Source organism: Orbicella franksi, chromosome 8 (assembly GCF_964199315.1).
Source record: "Orbicella franksi chromosome 8, jaOrbFran1.1, whole genome shotgun sequence".
NCBI classification, from domain to species: Eukaryota; Metazoa; Cnidaria; class Anthozoa; order Scleractinia; family Merulinidae; genus Orbicella; species Orbicella franksi.
Genome location: NC_138152.1, coordinates 30,854,371 through 30,875,102, shown reverse-complemented (window position 1 = coordinate 30,875,102; position 20,732 = coordinate 30,854,371). Strand labels below are relative to the sequence as shown.

The 20,732-nt window shown below is 39.2% G+C and overlaps 1 protein-coding gene across 1 annotated transcript; it reads right to left on the bottom strand.

Annotated features, from left to right (window-relative positions):
* Positions 1 to 21: 21 nt before the first annotated feature.
* LOC145494891 (uncharacterized) lies at positions 22 to 18,350 on the bottom strand. The gene is made up of 18 exons (XM_081474446.1): positions 16,891 to 18,350; positions 15,719 to 16,292; positions 14,487 to 14,743; positions 13,761 to 13,922; positions 13,273 to 13,383; positions 12,555 to 12,696; positions 11,794 to 11,936; positions 11,464 to 11,633; positions 11,226 to 11,357; positions 10,292 to 10,480; positions 9,445 to 9,553; positions 8,033 to 8,278; positions 7,367 to 7,506; positions 6,767 to 6,985; positions 5,481 to 5,735; positions 3,989 to 4,349; positions 3,220 to 3,369; positions 22 to 2,444 (listed from the first exon to the last, which is right to left on the bottom strand). The coding sequence occupies exons 1-18, from the start codon at positions 17,533 to 17,535 to the stop codon at positions 2,229 to 2,231; spliced, it is 4,221 nt and encodes a 1,406-aa protein (XP_081330572.1). The 5' UTR covers positions 17,536 to 18,350; the 3' UTR covers positions 22 to 2,228.
* Positions 18,351 to 20,732: the final 2,382 nt, after the last annotated feature.

Below are 20,732 nucleotides of genomic sequence, written 5' to 3'. Positions count from 1 at the left end.
CTCATGACGAAAATTACCAGATTTGTTTTGCAATATTTATTGTAGAAAATTACGAAATCAAATTTTAAAAAAATCAAATCTAATTAACAGTACAGTAACGAATGTTGCGTTTTTTTAATTTAACAAAATCCTACTCTTACTAACTAGTAATAATTTCTCATACATAAAAATAACTATTTACAATAAAACCCTAAGAAACTAAGGTTATTGGCGTTTGCTAAGCGCAAAGTCCTGTTTTAACCTATGCGATTGAAGCTGCTGTATTTTCAGCCAATCAGATGGCAAAATGAGAATCAATCGTGCTGAGCTCACACGAGATTTGTATCGGTTAAGACTAGTTACCAAGGTTACATGTTTTCCCGTGTGTTTTCCCGCGCTTTGCAATGAGCGGCTACATATTTTCCCGCGTATTCCGTCGGTTATATGTTCTGCTTCGAATTGTTTGCTTGAAGTAAGTCTAAAATTACTACCTTTATATCTTTAAAAAGAAAAAAAGGAAAGTGTTTGGTTATCTGCCAAAAGATTCACCTACATATGAACCCATTTCTTTATAAAGAGAAACAGAAAAAACTTTCAAAGTAAATAACGATGCTAAAGATAAATACTTTACAAAGGCCTTGTAAACGTAAATAACATTAAATACTCTCAAACAAGGATATGCGAAAACTTATTTACAAGGATCCCTGGCCGGCAAGAGTGAAAATAACTTAAATCATTTTCCAAGCTATTTTAAAGTAAAACGCTTAGCTAGTAGTAAAAAAATATCAGAGGTAAATCTACACATGTAAAAAAATAGTTTTGGAACTGCAATCATCTTTCACGATCACAGTCTATCTAAACGAAAACGCGCGTCTTGCGCGCGCGAACGACTCGCTCTGCGCGTGGCTTTCATGAAGAAGAGGACAAAAGATAAGTCACTCTCTTTCCTCTTCTTCGATTGGAAGATCGTGCATTAAAACGTTTCATTAAAGCGTAAATTCTCTCAAGAGATGTCTAAGAAAATATATGGAAACAGTTGGGTGAATTTAAAGGTTGAGGCTAGGCTAGAAAATGCTTTGAAGAAATTGAGAAGCATCGAAACTTCTATCGATCAAAGACTCGTCAAGCCATCACGCGCTAGCGATGGTCAATCTGGATTAACAATAACTTCTTTTGATTGCAGTGATCTAAAAGCGCTTAATATGGAAACACAAGCTTAGAGCATAGTTAATAGAGGGAAATGGTTACGAAACCTGATAAAGTTCTTTGTTCTATGTTTTTGTTGGTTATTTTGGGAGTTGATCCTGCACAAAACCTGGCAAAATAATATAGGTGGTTATGTGTGCTCATACAACTAACCAATAGAAGCATTGCGATTATGTAATTCGTGCATAGTCAATGAGCATAAAACAAAAGATGTGCAGGGTCAAGGACCCTCCAACATAAATCTTAGGCTCTTTGTTTGCTTTTCTTGATGTTTACCGGGCTTCTTAACCATTTCTCTCTGTTAACTATGATTAGATTGAAATATGTTGAAATAGTGTGTCCAACTTACACTGCAAATTGATTATGATTTGCTTTCAAAAGTCGAAATATTAAATTCCTCTAGCAAATGTATCTACATTTTCCTTAATGTTAGTTTGGAGAATCTGGTAGCTTATCAAGATAATATCTCGTTTTCGATGATTTTCTTGATCCTGATATTTGTCTGCTTGACAACGACATTAAAGTATAGCGTTTGCCTTTTATCATTTGTTGTTGTACTTGTTAATGAATCTCTTGTGACGCCTAAGAGTTTGGTGTCTTTCCATTTGTCCTTTTCGTTTCCGATACAAAAATAAACTTTTTTAGAGATAGCACATAGTAATACAGTTACCGTAAACTGCCGCTGAAAAGTCCCCCCGGTTATGGGCCCATGTACTTGTAAACCAAAAACTACCACCGGTTATAAACGCCCCTCTAGCTTTCCTTCTTTGAATTTGTTTTATTATCATGTTTTAAAGCTTAGTTACCAGTAAATGAAACACCTATTTCGATCAACATGTGCAGTTATAGCTCGTTTAGAAACAGTTTTTATATTTCGGTTTTAAGCCCCCCACGGATATAAGCTCCTCCGTTTATAAGCCCATCTAAAAACTGTAACGAAGTTGCATAGTCCCAGGGCTTATAAGCGGCAGTTTGCGGTACAGTAATATGCTAACTTCTTTACAGCATCTAAGATACTATTGCCTTGTCGCGTCCACCCAGTCCTACACGGGCGAAGGAGATCGCGCAGTCTTGGGAACTTCTAACATCACTGAAGGTCTCCGAAGAGATGACTCGCTGATTCCTGACCCGGCCCGGGACCTCGCTCTTAGACTCGCCCGTGAGCCTCTTGCACTGTCCATGGACTGGTACGTGGTTCCTTTAATAAGCGCTTGCTTGATGCTCTCATCCATGCCGGCCACGCCCATTTCACCAAATACCTAATAAGGGAAGAAGAGGAGAATATGATACGTCGATTAAGGGTGCGTTCCTTTGGGGTGATCCGGATCCGGATCAGTCATCCAAGATCACTCGGATCATGGTGCATCAAAGGAACCGACGAATCCACTCTGGTCACAGATTCATCGGTTCCTTTGATGCACCATGATCCAAGTGACCTTGGATCACTGATCCTGATCCAGATCACCCCAAAGGAACACACCCTAACATCTTAAGCTTCGTAGAGGAATCCATAACTTCATGCCAAGTCGAATCTATCTACTGATCAATGAATTCATCAGTCAGTCGATCGATCTGCAGGGGAAGCAGTCATCTGTCTGACTGTGTCTGTCTGTCTGTCTGTCTGTCAAACAAACAGACAGACAGTCATTTATCAGTCAATCAGTCATCCGTCAGTCCATCCGTCAGTCCATCAGTCAGTCTGTCAGACAGTCTGTCAGTCAGTCATGAGTTCGTCAGTCAGTCAGTCAGTCAATCAGTCATCCGTCAGTCTGTCAGTCCATCAGTCAGCCCATCAGACAGTCAGTCATGAGTTCGTCAGTCAGTCAGTCAGTCAGTCAGTCGGTTGGTCAGCCAGTCAGTCAGCTGGTCAGTGAGTCAGTCGATCGGTCAATCTGTCGGTTAGTCAGTCGGTCAGTGGGTCAGTTGGTCAGACAGTCAGTCAGTCAATCAGTCAGCCAGCGTGCCTTTATTCATTTCTTATAGTACAAGGGCAAAAGACAGAGACAGGTTAACAACAAAGAAACATTTCCATACCTCGACAATAGCGCCGTCAGGAAGCCTAAGGAAGTGCCTATAGAGCTCTCTCAATCCATCCAAGTGAATCGTGTGTATAGACACGTGACTCGTGATCTCACGGTGCCCAGTCTTCTTTCGGTCTGAAGCTCCCATATCAGACTCGTCAATCTATCACGCAAAGAACTGGGTCAGACCATGTCAAAGGATACATTGAGATGATAACATGGCGTGTTATCAACACATGACACTGACATCAGTCCATGAGAGACATCAGTTATTTAACACTACTTAAAGCACAGTGTTCCAAGGAAGCAGAAACGTGCTAAAGCAATGGTTTATCAGTGAAGCCCCGAGAAAATGAACAAACTTTGTAATTTCTGGAGACAGTTAAGACTTAGCCGGTCTCAAACTCCCATGTTCCCACCACGGAACGTGTCTGGTCATCGGAAAAATCAAAATGGAAAGTTCAAGACTGTTAAATAATTAACAGCCCACAAGGAACACAAAAACTACAAAGTAGTTTTGTTCAAGCGACAACAAATTGCTATTTCTGATGGTTTCATGTACGAGAGTTAAGTTTGATGACGTAAAACTACAGAGACCCGTGTAACGTTTCTGATAGGTTATTATTTGCGCGCGAAAATTCAAAACCAATTTACAACCAATCACAGAACCGTCTAGGGCTACGTCATCAGTATGGAATTTTCGGGTTCAGACCTCTCTTGGATGACGCAAAAATACTATGTATCTGTTACCTCAAGCTAAACAGGTCAAGCAAGACACAAACCTGCTCTTCTTCCCAAATGTAATCATAAACAGCAACTTTCCTTCTTTCCCCCTCTTCTCCTCGCCATTGTTCAGCCTTTTTGGCCACATAACTCAGCTCCACGTTGGAAATTTCCAGGTCGTACGGAATGAAGAACTCATCTTCCCTTGCATGAAGGCGGTGATACACGTCCATCAGTCGGCCATTGTTGTGCAGACGCAGGAAGTACATGTAGAGTACAGATGAAGCAGTGAAGAGAGTCACGACATACAGGAAGATTGTCAGAACGATTCCCACGGCGCCATTACCGTCAAACCGGAAGAAATGCCAATAGAGTTTGAAGGCGTCTCCTATAGGGACGTCGCCTCCCACGTTCAGAAACCTACAACACATGCAAATTCTCCTTACTGTTTTATAAAAATTTACAGCCATAATCTATGGAGAATTTAGCTCTAAATTAGGACGGTTTTAACCTAGCGACATGATTTCAGTGACTTCCTGGAGCTGAGATTTTCTTCAAAAACTAAATTGACCACATTTTTTCGATTCTAAACTCGTTCAGTTTAGGCTACTAGCGTTCTATCACGAATGCCGTTCCATTGTTGGCTACGCTCCTTGCCATCTATTAAACAATTGGATTATGAGCTCGAGATTTCTATCACGCGTGGAAATCGAGAGCGAAGAATCTAATTGTTTTAGTATAAATCTAGTAGTCGTTCAAACCTTTATCTCAATCCTCTTCCCAGACACTTCGAAAACGCCAAGAAGCGGACGTCATTTTGTTAACAAGGGCCCACTGTTACGCTACTCACTATCTATCACAGATAGCGAGTAGCGTGGCCGATCAGAGAACGGCATTCGTGATAGAACGCTAGTCGATTTATACTAATCGTAGATAGTGAGTAGCCTAGCAGTGTGCGGTTGTCAAAAGAATGGCGGCCGCTTCTTTGCGTTCTCGAAGCGTCATGAACCTGTCTTGTTGTTTATGCTTTGAACGATTAAAACAATTAGATTATTCCCTCTCGATTAATATGCGTGACAAAAATCTCGAGCTCATAATCTAATTGTTTCATAGACTACAGAAATAACGCCATAAAACTATACGTGGTTGACTTGTTAAATACGCGAACCTTTGCTGACGTCATTGTTTACATTTTTCCTCGTTAACAGTCCACTTTGCGCTACAAACATTTAAAGAGCTTGTGAAATTAAGTATTTGGTGTAAATTTTGGCTCTCTGGGTGTAATACTCGAGGAGAAACTAGCTTTCAAGAAGTGCAAAATTTTGGATGGCAAAAGCGCCAATGAGCTCATACATTCTTTGTAAAACTTACAGTTTCAAACCCGCGTCGCACGAAAAGTATTCAATACATCGGGTTCAGATTCCTCAGGACAGTTAATCGTGCTGTACCCTTTCAATATTAAGAACTAATGTTTTTATAGCTCCATCAGAAACTGTATCGCTTATGCTAATGAGGCGAATATTGTAAACAAAGATCCTCCTATATACTGACCTCATGAGTGCAGAATCAACGATCAGAATCCAAATAGGATCAAGCAATACATTGATGCCATACGCCATAATAAAACGAGAGAAGATGTTAGGAGAAGTTCCAAAAAGCCTCTGAATAGCCCAGGAGAAGATCACCAGCAAACAGAACAGGACGATGTTGAAGAACGGTCCTATAACTACCATACTGATCTCTTCTACTGTGTTCAGCAGCGTGCTTTGATAGTTCAGATTCACTGTGTAGGCTTGGAATTCATACCTAGTGTAAACAAAGACAAAGATTGTTTTAGAACTAGTAAACAAGAACAAACATATGCTGTAAGGTGTGTCAGTTATCATAAGCTCTCCAAACATCATGACACTGTCGTGACATAAAATACAAATTCTGACTGCACAACACGAGACATTCAATGTGAATAGTTTATTGAGGATGCCACAGTCAGTCAGTCACCTGATGCAGATGTATTCCGTCTTATAAGATAATCTGTACCCTTGTCCTTACCCTAACAACTATTGGTTTTGACAATTAGAACCTGTGGTACGCCAGATACGAAAAACCACTAAAAAAAATCCCTTTATATGTGGCCAAAAAATATGTGGAAACGTATTCCTCATCTAATACATCAGTACAAGACCCCAAGGAAAGGGTACAAAATCGATAAGCTACATGTAGAACATTTCACAATTTGACGACAAGCTGTTGTAACAAAAGCTAGAAAAAAAAAGTGGAGGAAGGCTTACTGACCTTGAATGAGCTAAATCTCCCGCCAAAAGCCTAAATTGCCCCTAACCGACCCATGAAACCCCGCATACATACATACATACATACAACCTTTATTTATACACGATAAAAGACGTCAAAGCTAACAAGCTTGTGGGGTCGTGTACTAATAAGATACATAAAATAACTATAATTAATAGATAAATAATTAATACAGTTAATAAAAAATTAATGCAAGAATTAAGTAATTCTTATAAAAAATATAATTTTGATAACAACGAATGAGATCAATAGTCAAGACCTCGCCATCGTGCCGTCAGAAATTACATCTCAAAATTGCCAATAAGATACTTACAATAAGAAGAAGAACTGTAAGACAGTCCACTCATTGTGCGTGGCCAGTGTTTCGAATCGGCCAATGAGAGTGCAGAATGTAAAATGATCGCCATCACGCCCCAACGGCCGTGGTCGGCAAAAAAAAGCCGTCCGAGCGCATAGGAAGACCGACAGACCGACAGCTTGTATAACTATATCGAACTTTTTTACTACCAACAAGCATTTGGACTTACTTGCTGACGGGAACTTGCAGAGCTTGAAGGAAAATCCACTGTCCGCCATAATGAGTGTACAGACGAATCCACCAGGTGAAGGCAATAAGCAGTAACATGGCCCAAAACTCACGGGAGCGCCACTGAGAGAGACCCAGCTCAGCCATCAGTTGACGGCCCACATATTGCATCTTCTCTCGGCCATAGTGAGGAATGTGCCCCTTATTAGACCAAGGAGGCCTATAGTTAAGAACAAGAAAACGAAAAATAAGGCCAAATTCAAACAACGAGTACATAAGACCTTTTATTTTGGATTTTCGATTCAAAAAATAGTGACGTTCCTACTATGCTGTCACTCTCAAAAATTTCGCGCCTTTTATCTGTTTTACAACAACCGCACAACGCTTAAAGCCAGGAAAATTTCCCGCCTTTTTTCGAATGTAAAGCGACTAACAAAGTCAGTCATTTTCCCGCCCTAGGGAAAGCTGATTGGCTGATTAGCAAATTAGTCCTGCTCCCGCGTTTGTACACATTTGCCAAAACCTTTTCCCGCCTTTTTTGGCGGCTGCACAGAAACAGGCAGCCAGCGCCAGGTTTTCCCGCCAACCGACAGATACTCACTGTACAGTAAATGTGTGCTCTTCTAGTTCTTCCAAGTGTGTTAACTTCTTTCTCTTTTTCTTTCGTGTCATCAGAGGGGTCTTTGGTAGCATGGTAAACATTTTCTTGGCGTGAACGTCCACTGGATTGTTCAAATGTTTCTGGAATGAAAAAAAAAATTTGAGCACTAAGACAATTACCACTCATGCTGTAAACTGCATACGCAACGAAACTGTTCCGAAGTGCCTTGTTTGGATTTCGGGCGTCTTTATGTTGGCTTTCCAAACTTCTCAGCCAATCAGAGTACATTATTGCAAGAGCAATTTATGACGTGATTTCTTTGACGTATGCATCGCTCATATTAACTCGGTTTTTACATGGCTACGCAATGCGAAAACCAACATTAAGACGTGTCTAGAGTAATTCTTCAAATTCTCAGTGTCCACGGCAGGCGGAAAGACAGCAATTACTAGTTAAATGTTACTAAGCTAATAAATTCTCTGGAAGTCTCCTGCCATGTCACGAGTAGGTCGACAGAAAAGCACAGCTTGTTATAGCAAATCTTTCTTCGAAGAACCGAAGAGTTTCCGAATCACATTGTCCAATCAAGAATAGCTTTAACACCCACGAGTATTCCCGAAAGTTGTTCCCAGTTTGAATATAAAAATAGCACAGACTGTCACCCACCTTGTAGTACATTCCTGGTTGGCCTTTAACTGGCCTAAATCCGTCATCTTTTTTCAACATAAGAACTTCATCATCCGAGTAATCTGTTCCGCTGCCTTCGCTTGACGCGTCGATCTCTACCGCTTTGCGGGACATGTGCATGGTAACGGGACGGGATGCCCGTCTCTGGGACACTGCTGACCCGCGACGCAGGTCCACGTTTGAAGTGCGGCGCTGTCTTAAGTTTGGATCAGGAACTGTGAGAGACTGAAAAGACGAAGGAAAAAAAACGATTGGTATTTAACTTCACGCCACGCTTCTACAGTTCTTCCAGCAAATAGGACACGAAACATTCCTAAGATAACAGGACGACTGAGTAGGGCAATTCTGGACAAAACACAGGAACCCATGAGAAAGTGATGAAATCATAGCTAGATAACAAGAAACCCAAACAGTACTAGACAAATGACAGGAACTCAATAGAAATTGAGGATGAATAACGATGGCTAGGACGGATATGGTTTGCAAAATGGGAAAATTAGGACATTGACACCTCTCTGTCAAAACGAGTCTTCGTGCAAAACTATCCATAAGAAAATGAGTTCCGCCTACAGGTTCATTTTCAGGCAAATCAATCTTTTTTTCACAAGAAAGGTTTTGCACCACGACTCGTTTTTAAACAAAGGCACAAGGAGGAAGCAGATACATGTATCATAGCTAAATAACGAGAAACCCTGCAATAATGATGCAACTTTGGATTAAAACTGTACATAATATTTGACTAAGTGCTTAATTGCTATTAGAAAATTAATACATAAATTATGCTCTTAAAGTACTGACAGAGAACAAACCATAATGAGTTCTGAGCAATTTTTTCCAAGACACAGGAAAAAACTTGAACAAAATGGCAACTGAATTTTTTCACCTCACAATCCATTTCTTCCTGAACAATCCATAGTTCATATTTTCAGTGCAGTATTTAACAAAACTCAAACATTTCATATTTCAGTTTCCCTCATTTGCATGACATAATTATGTGAAACAATTTAACGGCAAACATCTTGCTAGAAATATGCCTTCTATCTTGTCAACTGATACTTAAATATCTGGCATTGCCCCTTAAACGATCAGGTGTTCTCTTTCATTGTTAAAGATCCTAAGACAGTAGCAGTAACAGTAACTCTATAACTTAAACTTTAAGAGATAAAAGAGAGAATATTCTCACAGTCACAAGGCCTAACCATCCCGCATCCCATTAACTCCAATTTCAAAAATTAGCAATTTTCCTACTCAATATCCCAAGATACGTGTTCAAAATATCCCTTATCTCATTAATTTTTCCCAAAAATGACCTGTATCCCATTAAACCGAGAGAATATTCTTCAAGGCAGGTGTACAGAGATCACATATTATGAACCCAAATTCTCACTCACTGTTCTTCTGACATCTGGGACCTCCACCTGAAGATTGTGAGTAGAACCCATGCCCTCTTTCTCTTCAACAGCTGTATCAATAGCAGCAGTGCTTCCAAAGAAACTAGACCTGAAAATGATCCAAGTCAACGAAAAATCTCAATACAGACAGAATATGTACAAGAATATAGAAATCTATCAACTGAGAGATCTGTGGTTTTCTTTTGGCACAGCACAATATAATATTTTTTATAATATGTCAAATTATCCTTGCATTTTGATTGGTTGTCATATGTACTTATGATCTACTGGAGGACAGATGCATACATGATGTCATTAACCTTTTTTTTGGTTCCTATTACATAAAACAGAAAGATTCCATGTTGCAATGTGTCCATTCAGTAATAGAAGACATCAAAATGTGATATCAACATCAGCAACACACTCACTTAACAGCTTGTGTGCCACTCTGACATAATATGTTCTTACCACATTTTGATGTCATCCGTGATCCATTACTGAACAGATGCACCATAACATTTAATTGATTTACGTATTTTTTCTTTCTCAAAGATATTAGCTCAATAGAGCTACTCCGATAATTCAAGTTGAAATAAAGTGTATGTATGTATGTATGTATGTATGTATGTATGTATGTATGTATGTATGCAACATGGAATCTATTTGTTTAAAACAACGCTTGTAACTAAATATTCATTGCTGCAACTGCCTCAAGGACTGAGTGCCCTTTGTCCACTAAGCCTCCAACAGTCATCAATTTCCAATTGATTATCTTTAGACAGCAGAATATTATTATTGCACAGTGAAATACAGTAATGAGTAAAGGTGAAGATATTCACATACTCACCCCACCATACTGATTCTACTACCACGCCGGCTGCTGGAGGGAGATGGGGACTTGAGATCCATCCTTGAACCAAAGATGGGCTCCTCACCATCAATGTTCTCTTCATCAATGTTTGTACGTGATGGATAGCTGAGAATCCCTGACGTAAACTGCAGTTCAACTTCATACTCCTTCTGGCCTGCCATATACCTAGACAAAAATAACAGCACTGTTTTACTAACTACTTAATAACTGAGAGTGAGGTTTTAAAGCAAGACCTTGCCGTATTGACCAAGCAATAGCGAGGTCAAGATGGCAAAGCAAAGGTTTGAGATGTTCCCAGAAAGACTGAATGTTCAAGATTAATAAGTTGTTCATTATATGGCTTTTTGCTTTATTTTTGCAGGACTGTAATCGAACTGTGGGTATTACAGAAGAATAATTAAGTTGCCCTAGAATTAGCCAATCAGAGTGTGCATTATAGTAGCTACAAACACAAGCCATATAATAAAACATGCTAAATAAGCCATTAAACACTTAGCAACATTTTTGCAGATGTCTACTTTCCTCAGGTTGAAGTAACCAGGAGTATTGCTACAATGTATATCCCCTGGGCGGGATTCAGGTCAGGTTTAATAGAGGCAATAGTGACATTTAGCTCCAAGGTTTTCAGTGGAAACCTCAAATGGCAAACCGCTAGAAGTCACATGACTAAGCGCCGCAGTCACATTTAGAGTTCTCTTCGCAGGTTTTCAACACCAAGAAGTAGGTTTTCACATAAGTGATTTACCTGAACATTTTATAGCCTGAATTCTATTTTTTGAATTTTGTATCCGAACCATAAATTCTCATGGCATAAATACATTTTAGTAATTTCCCTCGGTCAATTTTCTGCTAGTGTTGTTTAAACACTTCGAAAACAATCAAGCTGTTAATCTGTTTTTATGTGTCTTACCGAGGAAGTTTGACAATCTCAAAGTACAGGTTGCACAACCAGTTTTCTAAATCATCAGCCATCAGTTCCTCAATCTTCTCATGTTTGTCAATGGTGGGATCCATGTCTCCTCGAAGAAAAGGGGCTTTGTACCTGAAATCAATATTAAAACAGTTGGTTAAGTAAATGTAGGAAATGCAGTTCTGTCATAAAATGAAACTTCCCGTCAAGCAAAGGCTTTGAACTGAAATGTACTCACTTTCCATCAACAATGTTGAACTCTCCATCACAAATGGGAAAACATCCCCACCCTACCACCCTGTCTGTGGCTGTAACACTCCCCCTGAGGATAAACAGCTCAAAGACCAGGATCATGCCGGGGCGAACACCAGGCCTGGATGGACATACTGTAAACACACTTTGGTCAATCTGGAAACAGAGAGCAGTAAGAAATGTGATTATTGATAAAAAATTAACAATCCAGTAAATAATAAGATACAGTATTTAGAGAGGAAGCCACATAATTCCTTGCTGGTTTTGCTAGCATGTCACATGTTATTAAAACACACTACATTTTAAGCAGACCCACCTTGATTTCTATATTAAAGAACTCTCCGTCATGTTGAAGTGGCAATGTCGCCCCACCCCACTGCTGACCTTTTAGATTTGACCATTTGAGAACATGGCCGCCAAGACGATCATACAGAGACACCATAAGAACATAACGACCACCTGGAGAAAGACAGGAAGAACAAAAATTATCTCATGATGCAGCCAAATCAATGCTGGAGACATTTAGCTAGGCCTTGAAAAGTTAATGTCTTACAAAGATTTTTGTCTTCCCAACTTTCTATCAGACACCCTTCTGGTGAGAAGCTTGCTGAGTGATATCATACAAACTCTCCTAACAAATTCGTAACCATCTGTTATAGAACTAGTTGAGAGAATTTGTTCACATATCAAAAGTGAGAATTTCTCTTTGGAGATCACTGCTAAATTCTCCTGACCTGTCTGCTCGACTGTATAGATAAGGAGAAATAAAATCAACCTTTATTTTAAAACGATAGTTTTCAAAGCTACATGTACAAAGCTTGTGGGGTCATTTATCAAAGGATCTAATGTGCTAATGAACTCATAAAGATTTACAATCTATCTGAAACCTAAGATATATATCATAGGTAAATTTACTGTAACTAAACTTCATCCAGATTGCTATACAGTGTATTTTAAGTGTCAATCTTATAAGCGTTACAAATAAATACAATCCTCTGATCTTAAGTGCATGGAGATACAGATGTCACTTTGAATGATATTAGTCAATGTTAGACAGCAGCAGAAATGTGTTTCAACCTGGTAACTTGTCCTTGACACCTCGTAGACACTTGAGCTTGATTTGGATTGGCTGTGGCGTTCTGTTCCAATCTACTTTCCAGCGACGTCCTTTGCTTCCACCATATTGACCATCAGCCAGCATCAAATCTCCATACATTGCCTGGAGAAAAACATTAACGTCAATCAAAGGCTTTGAAAAATAAGGCAAGTTCACATTAACCATAAAATCCAGTTTTAGGCAGTGTCCACACTATGCCAGAGAAATTTGAAAACACAGCTTTATTTCTACAGTTAAGCCTACCATCCAAACTAATTCATCATGAAAACGGAGCATTTGGAAATGCTCTTCAAACCAGAGGAATTTGAAAATGTTGGCAATTCGTTTTTGTGTGGATGAAAAACCTTTTGAAAATGGAGCTTTTTCGAAAACCAAGCTTAGTTCCTTGCCCTCGAGTGGGGGCTTCACAATAATCATGTGATTTCCCTGAGTTTTCCTCAAACACAAACCCAAAATGACTGCTGACTGTTGTATTTTAAAATTCTTCCAGCGTAGTGTGGACATAAAACCTTAATTTTGATGTGTCTACGCAGTGAAACCTCCATTTTCAAATTCCTCCGGCATAGTGTAGAGGAAGCCTTAAATCAAGTTAAACTTACCACAAATTTATTTCCCTACTCAATTTGAAATTGAAACAAATTGAGCTCTCTTTGTCTGGCAATTACTCAGCACTCTCACCTTTACTTCCCCTTTCCTAGCTGTCAGTGCTTTCAGCAACTGTTCCTCTGCTCTGCGGAATGCTCGGTGGATCCTGTTCTGTATCAGTCGATCTTGCTGCATCATAAGATCCTAAGAATTTCCAACAAAAGTAGAATATAAAATCCACGGAAAATCTCAAAGATAAAATGCTATAAAAAATGCAAAAAGTTGTAGATGGAAAGTTTGAAGCTACATGCATGTCTAAGTACATGGTAAAAAATATTCATTTGTCTTATATACATTGTATGTTGTGAAAATGTTCAAGACACTTCTTTCTCTTCACTTCACTCATTCAATCCACAATATAAATTTTCACATTACCATCATGCAATAATTTAAACTAACAATGCTAACACTCACAGCTGACCAGTTCAGATCTACCATCATATTGACTAACAGGGCTTATCAGTAGGCTTATCTAATGTTATCTCACAGTAAACAAATGATTCAGTTTTTGTCAAGCCTACCTCTCTTTGCTGCAGACGCTTGCGTTTTTCCCTCATCACCCTCATGACTTCTTTCCGAGCTTTAGCTTCTCTCATTAATATATCTTCCTGCCTCTCACGTTGTACCTTGGCCTGCTGTTGTTGGTATGCAATATGCTCATCTCGCAGACGTCGTTCCTCTTCCTACACAGATGGAAGAAAAACAAACATTGCATAAGCCTTGCAAGCAGAGCTTTGTTCTAGCTTACATGTACTACTCAAAGTTCCAGCATAAACATAGCAAGTCCCTATCATAGTCTCTATACAATTCTTACTATAGAACAACTTTGGACAAATTGATAAACAACAACAATTATTAAACAATGTCCCTGATTTAATCATTTCCATGATTCTCATAGCCTGTATGTTGATTATCTAAGGATATGGTGTGGAGAATTTAGCTGCAAATCACCCTTAGTGACCATGAATGATCAGTCAGCTCCAGCACCTTTACTGCACTGTGTAGCACCACACATCAAATATGTCTCACACATCTTGCACAGCTTATAAACTTTAGCAGTATTCAGAGGGTGAGGTGACGGACCTTGGAAGGGTGATTTCTGTTCACATAACTGAAGGTCATCTTACATGTAAGACTGGACAAAAATTAGATTTAGAAAAAGAAAGCGTGCATCTAAACCTTGTGGTCTGGACTGTAGATCTGCCCAACTAGAGAATAAAACAAAACTATAATTATACAAGTTGTACCTGAACCATCTCTAATGAAATATTCCCAACCATGAGGATTTCCTCTTCCATCCTTTTCTCAAAATCTTCATCATAAAGGTCAATTGGCTCGTTAGCCAGGCCCTGCTTGAGTTCCTCGATACGGCGCTGTTTTGCATGTTTTTCCTCAGGGAGTACAAGAGGTGGTGGTGATGCAGTCGTCTCCAGCTCAGACTCCCCACCTTCTAATGTTCCCATCAGCATGTCCAGGTCTGGAAGGTCCTCATTCTTGGGAGGAGCTAATATAAAAAAAAAAACAATGACACAATACTATAACCAAACCCATGGCTTTCTTGCAACCTGTCAATCTTATTCCTCAAATCTTTGTTCCTTTCTGTGCAAACTTGACAAAACAAGCCACTCTCAAGAGTTTCGTTACAGGCTCGATATTGATTGATTTTAACAAAACAATGGAAATGGGTGCAGCAAAATATTAACATCTAGACTGAGCCACGTGTTTGTCAGCTATATGTAGGCATGCACAATTTAACCAGAAGTTCCATATTTTCTGACTTCAAATTGAATCTTTCCAGGGCTGCTCATTTCCTGGCCACTGGTAAAGGGGAACAAAGACTCTGAGTATGAGGTTGGCCACCCTGTCAATGCTGTTTGATGATGGTGCCTCCCTTTGATAGCGAATACGTGTTTCACACATCAGGGGATAGTTGAGAGAATCCCAATGTAGCTCAGTTAGGTAAGAGTATAGACAAGTACAAGATTTAAATCACCACCATAGTTAATAGAGTGGAATGGTTATGAAACCCAACAAAGTTCTTTGTTGTATGTTTTTGCTCGCTTTGCAACAGTTGTTTATTCCATACTGAGGAACTAACCAAGAGAAACACATTGGCTACATAATTCATGCATACTGTAAAAGCACAAAACAAAAGATTGTACATGGTCATGGACCTTGCAACATAAATCTTGGCATCTTTGTTTGCTCCTTTGATGTTTGCCACACTTCATTACCAGTTCCCTCTATTAACCATGTTACCATCTACAGTAAAACACTGCAAATAAGTACACTGTATAAGGTGCAATTTGTTTACAAAAAAGTGTGTACTAGAAAAGGTGGTACTGTCTGTAAACACTGACCAATAGCCTCTATACTGAAAGTTACCGGTAACCCAAAAATTGAAGACTACATGACTTGTACGAATTTTAACAAACACAAAAATAAGCCAAAAGGAAAAGAACGCTTTCAAACAACTTACCATAATCCTCTTCCTCATCTGATGCTGGCCAGTCCTCATCTTCCTCAACAGGGGTCCTCTGGGGAGGACTATCCATTGAACGATACATTGCCCACGGCAGCTCATCATCTATCTCGTACTTGGAGTAATGCGTGCCAGTCTCTGTTTCATTTGTAACTATAGCCTCACTAGTCAGTGGCAAAGTTCCCTCCAGGCTAGGTTCTCCCTCCCCTCCCTCAGTACTCTCAGATTTGATTTCTCCCTCCTCACCCTCTTTACTTTCAGTTTTGATTTCTCCCTCCCCACTCTCTACATTCTCAGTTTTGGCCTCCTCCTCCACAGGCACTGCAACATGTTCTACACTGTCAGTCATCTCTATAGCAACCACGTCAGGTTTCTCCTCCCATTTATCAACATTTGTTCCATCAGGTTTCTCTTCAAGTTGTTTTTGTTCAGGAGCTGTTCCATCGTCACCAACAATGTTTGTATCCTCCTTTGTATCTCTGTCTTTTTCATCTTCAGTGCTCTGTTTGTCCTCTGATGTAACATCAATTTTTTGTGCTACACTTCCTTCTTCTTTCACAGCCTCAAGCTCCTGGAGTAAATGAAAATCTGACATTCAGTTGCAAGAAGAATTTTTTTTGAAATATAATCAAGGAAGCACACAAGAAAATGCACAAAATGTTACACCAGGAAAAAAAATCCCCACTCCTTCTTCCCTCCCCACCAGTACCCACAGAAGGTATTTTAGTTCAAATTCTCCCACCCCTCCAGAAATTCCATTTGAATTTTACACTTTCCTTCAAGTATTTTGGTTTTTGAAATCCACCACTCCCTTGAAATTTGGAATGGATTTTTTTTTTCAACTTCCCCACTGAAGAAGTGTAATGAGACCCTATTTGGAGGGGAGAGGGGGTTGGTGAACTACAGTGTGTCCCTAATCTGAATTTCAAGCCTCTCCATGTCATAATTTCAAGAGGTCCCCCGCTGACTGAATATATGTTTTACCTTAACCTTAATCAGATGTCTGTATTGCAGGGGCGAGAGTGTAGAGAGCAGTTGCTAGGAGCACATCAGAATGCATTAATGTGTGATTTGCGATAAGAGAAATAAAGATTGTCTAACACAGATCGGACTGTGATTGTTACAAGTGAATCACTCATTAGACAACTTTATACAGGAGAAATTAATACCTCTGATCCTGCAGTTGTAGATACAGCTTGTTCTCCATCACCTTTGTCCACACTCTCACTTCTTAAATCAGACAGAGTTGCTCTTCTACGCACAGTAGCGCCTTCCACTTCAGACACAACCTCTGCAACCTCCTTCTCCTTCGCTTCTTCTTCGCCAACTTTCTCTTGTTCTATATCTTTCTTCTCTTCCCCGCTACCCTCGCCGGAGTCTCCTTCTTCTTGAACTACGTTGTCCCCTTCGATCAACGTCGATTCCTTTTTTACAACAATTTCCTCCAGTTCCTCTTGCCGTTTGTCTTCTCCCTGTATCTCTATGACAGTCTCTTTCGGTGTTTCATCTACAGTGACAGCAGCCTCTAACTGTTTACTCTCGCTTGTAGCTTCAACTTCTGGCTGAATGTCGGTGGAAACACTCGTTTTAGGAGCTGCTTTTTTCTTTCCTTTCTTCTTACGAGAAGTACTAAATTCCTCGTCGTCGCCTTCTTCGTCTTTAGACTCCACGGATTCTCTACGCTTTTTCCCTTTGCCCTTCTTCTTTCCCTTCTTCAAAACGCGAACTTGACCGGCTGGTCCTTCTTCTGCGATGGAATCGGTCGGGTTTGGTTCATCCTCTTCGACTTTTCCAGAAGATGTCGTCTCACTCATCTTGACAGGAGGTCACAGAATCAAACCTCAAAGTTCCAAACCCCAAAACATTTAGCTTAGATCAAACCACAAGAAACGAGTAGATCGATACGACTGGAGTCCGCTTTTATAAACAAGATAAAATTCCCAACAGCCAGAGTCAAATCCAAATCAGTTCCTTACAACCACAAATATTTCTTGCCGGGAAGCTTCAGAGATCGGTTCGTGGCAGCAGAATTAAAAGGAAATCGATAAAAATCTAACGCAAATCTCGCCAGAATAACGCAAAGAAATATGGGTTTCTGTCGCGCAGCACCTGTGCTGTGACGTCATTTCACGGGTCTTTGAGTAAAATCCTGCGTAGCGAAGTAAACATCACCTCGGCAACACTCAAACAACAATAAAACAGTTGCTTTTAATTGCTTAGACTTGTTTCTATTGTGTGCTTACATTGGAAGTTTTTGTTTCGCTTTGAACACCTTTTTGCCTAGGAAATTGGCGATTTGCTCCCAGCCACACGTAGTTTGTACGACATACTCAAAGTTTTCAGAAAGAAATGGGAATGGCGTGATTCAACCTAACCCGATTGTGCAGAGTTTTTAGTTCTTTGAAATATCGTAAATCCTTGTATTAGCGCCCCCCACTCGAATAAGCGCCCCCTTTGAATAAGCGCCCCTCCTATCGGCCAAAATTTGAAATAAGCGCCCCTTCCCCTCCCCCCATTTTGTGGACGAGTACTGAGACAACAAAGGATGTATAGTTTTCGCCATGTAGTATTGGATTTGTACACTGTTTCAGTTTGTGAACACGTTAAGTACTAACGGTGCCGCGATTTAAACTTTAGGATCAGCTTTTTATGTCGATAGGGCGCAGATGGTGTATTGAAAAAAATGATCATGTCAGGCCACCATTTGGGAAAAATTAAACAAGTGCCCCCCTCGATTAAGCGCTCCCCTCGAATAAGCGCCCTCTTTTTCTAATTCGAGGATTTACGGTATACCAATTTTATTGAGTACAGTAAGTTGGGAAAGCTAGGTTCGTAATGCGTGCTAACACATTTCAGTTGAAGCCTACTGTGTTCCAAGATTTTGAGGAATCGTGGGTTCTGGTGGGCTGGGTGTTTCGGTTTGAAAGATTTCCACTCAAATATCGTTGAGATCACGGTGACCACAAATGTTTCTTCCAGCCTTCAATGGAATTTTAAATATCAGCCATTAATTATTTCAATTTTCCCTGACTTTACTTCAAAAATTAAATCAATTTTCCCTGGCTCAAAATGAGATTCACTGACCTCGAAGAATTTTTTTCTCAACCATTTCCTGCCTGACCTGTGGCAGCCCTGACTTCATTTTAACAAATCATGAATTCAATGTGTTAAGACTTAATTGCTAAAACCCATCCTGGGGCTGCCATAATCTGTTAGTTGGAGACATTGAGACATGAAATTATACCAAAGAAGTAACAGAGCAAACGCTGTCCTTTAAACATAATCTTATGGATTTTTATTTTTTTCCACTGCATTAAGATAAAAAATAACAGAATAATCAAGTTTCTAGTATTTTTGGGAGAAAGCTTCATTTTAATTTTAACTCTATAAAGACCATATTCATAAACAGCTTGTTTGAATTTTTAGTTAGGCACCTTTCTAAGGGATAATGAAGTCACTCAAAAACACACACAACATAAATTACATTTTATGCTATAAGGATGTTAGGTGTTAATGTTGTTCATAACTAAAAGTGTAGCCCTTTACAAGGTTGACACAATACTTTGACAAAATTTAGATATTGTTAGTATTGAGCTACCTTTGAAATAGAATATCATAGTTTCTCATTTTAAGCGTTGATAGTAAGTTTTGATTCTCTTCATAAATTACTTTGAAGGTGTTGCAAAATTCAAAGAATCATTCAAGAATACAGTCTGCTATTTTTTTTTTCATACCATAAAGTTATATGCCTGTAATACCAATGAACAGGGAAAATAGAAAAAAATAATTGAGCTACTGGTCAGTCATGTTTCTTAGTAAAAAAATAACTTGTTTCATTTGAAGACAACACAAATTGAACCAGAACTTCACTCTTATGTCTAACATAACTAATTTAGAGACACAAACAAAAAATATATCATACATTCAAAATACTTATAAACATGTATGAACAGAGAAGAGACCTTTTCCCCATCAAGAACTCAACATTACATTAGATATGGGGGATGTTTTATGTATATACAATTCTGATAATCTGTATATTATTGATAATAATTTAATAGTCATACATCATTTTATAACATTTGATCTTATAGCATGAAGACTTATAAACTGAACACGCCATAATACACATATAATAGTTCTTTGATATCGTTTCTATATTTTGAGTATATTTCTTACAATATTGTATTTTAAATAAAATAAGAATAAAAATTAAAATCTTCATTACACAAAAGGTACAACAGAATGCAACAAAACATAACCGAATGCAGTGACGCCAGTTTGCCTTACACCTTCTGTTCCCTGAAAAGTGTTGGTACCAGGAATTGAATATTCCTTTTTTAATAGAATCAATAGAAAAACTAGATCAAATTGAGTGATAACTGTTTGACAAGAACTCTCCTCAAATGATCTGACTAGATAATCCTCGTCTGCCATTCATGAAGTTTATGTTACATTCCATCAAAATTGTAAATCAAAATACATAAATAGAGATTTTTATCTGGGGCACATACAATCTCATTCCCAGAGTCTTCGTTCCCCTTGACCAGCGGTCGGAAAATGAGAGCTCTGGGAGCAATCATTTCAAGCATGTGCCATAGATGCAGACTGTGCAGTGAAACCGGATGGGCAGAATTCGGTTATTTCCTTTGTTATTTCAAAATGGTTACTCCTAGAGCTCTCGTTTTCCAACTGTTCCGAACTGAAATTTTGTGTTCATTTTGTGTAAGGCGCGTTGCCTATTTACCGAGTGGAGACTAGGTCCGAGTGATGACATGTTGTAAACGAAGAAACGTGAGCTGGACGTTCGGGTCGAAAAGCAGATGAATATTGTTATAAATTTTGTTGCGTTTATGGAATAAATCATTCATTTTCATGGTCCTTCGAGCCGGATATTGGATTTGGAGAAACAGTTTCGACGATTGGTCGAGCAAAAGGAGAGTTGGATCCGTTTATTACTGCGAAGAAGTTGGTTTTCGCATATCGGCGATTTGGCGCCAAACAAACCACA

Bases quoted from the DNA above. Each gene is read 5' to 3' on its own strand.
- LOC145494891 (XM_081474446.1), bottom strand. From the start codon at position 17,535: ATGAGTGAGACGACATCTTCTGGAAAAGTCGAAGAGGATGAACCAAAC. The intron at 14,744-15,718 runs GTAAGTTGTTTG...TTTTTATATTAG, and splicing joins AGATGAGGAAGAGGATTATG to CTCCTCCCAAGAATGAGGAC. The intron at 2,445-3,219 runs GTATGGAAATGT...TTCCCTTATTAG, and splicing joins CTGACGGCGCTATTGTCGAG to GTATTTGGTGAAATGGGCGT.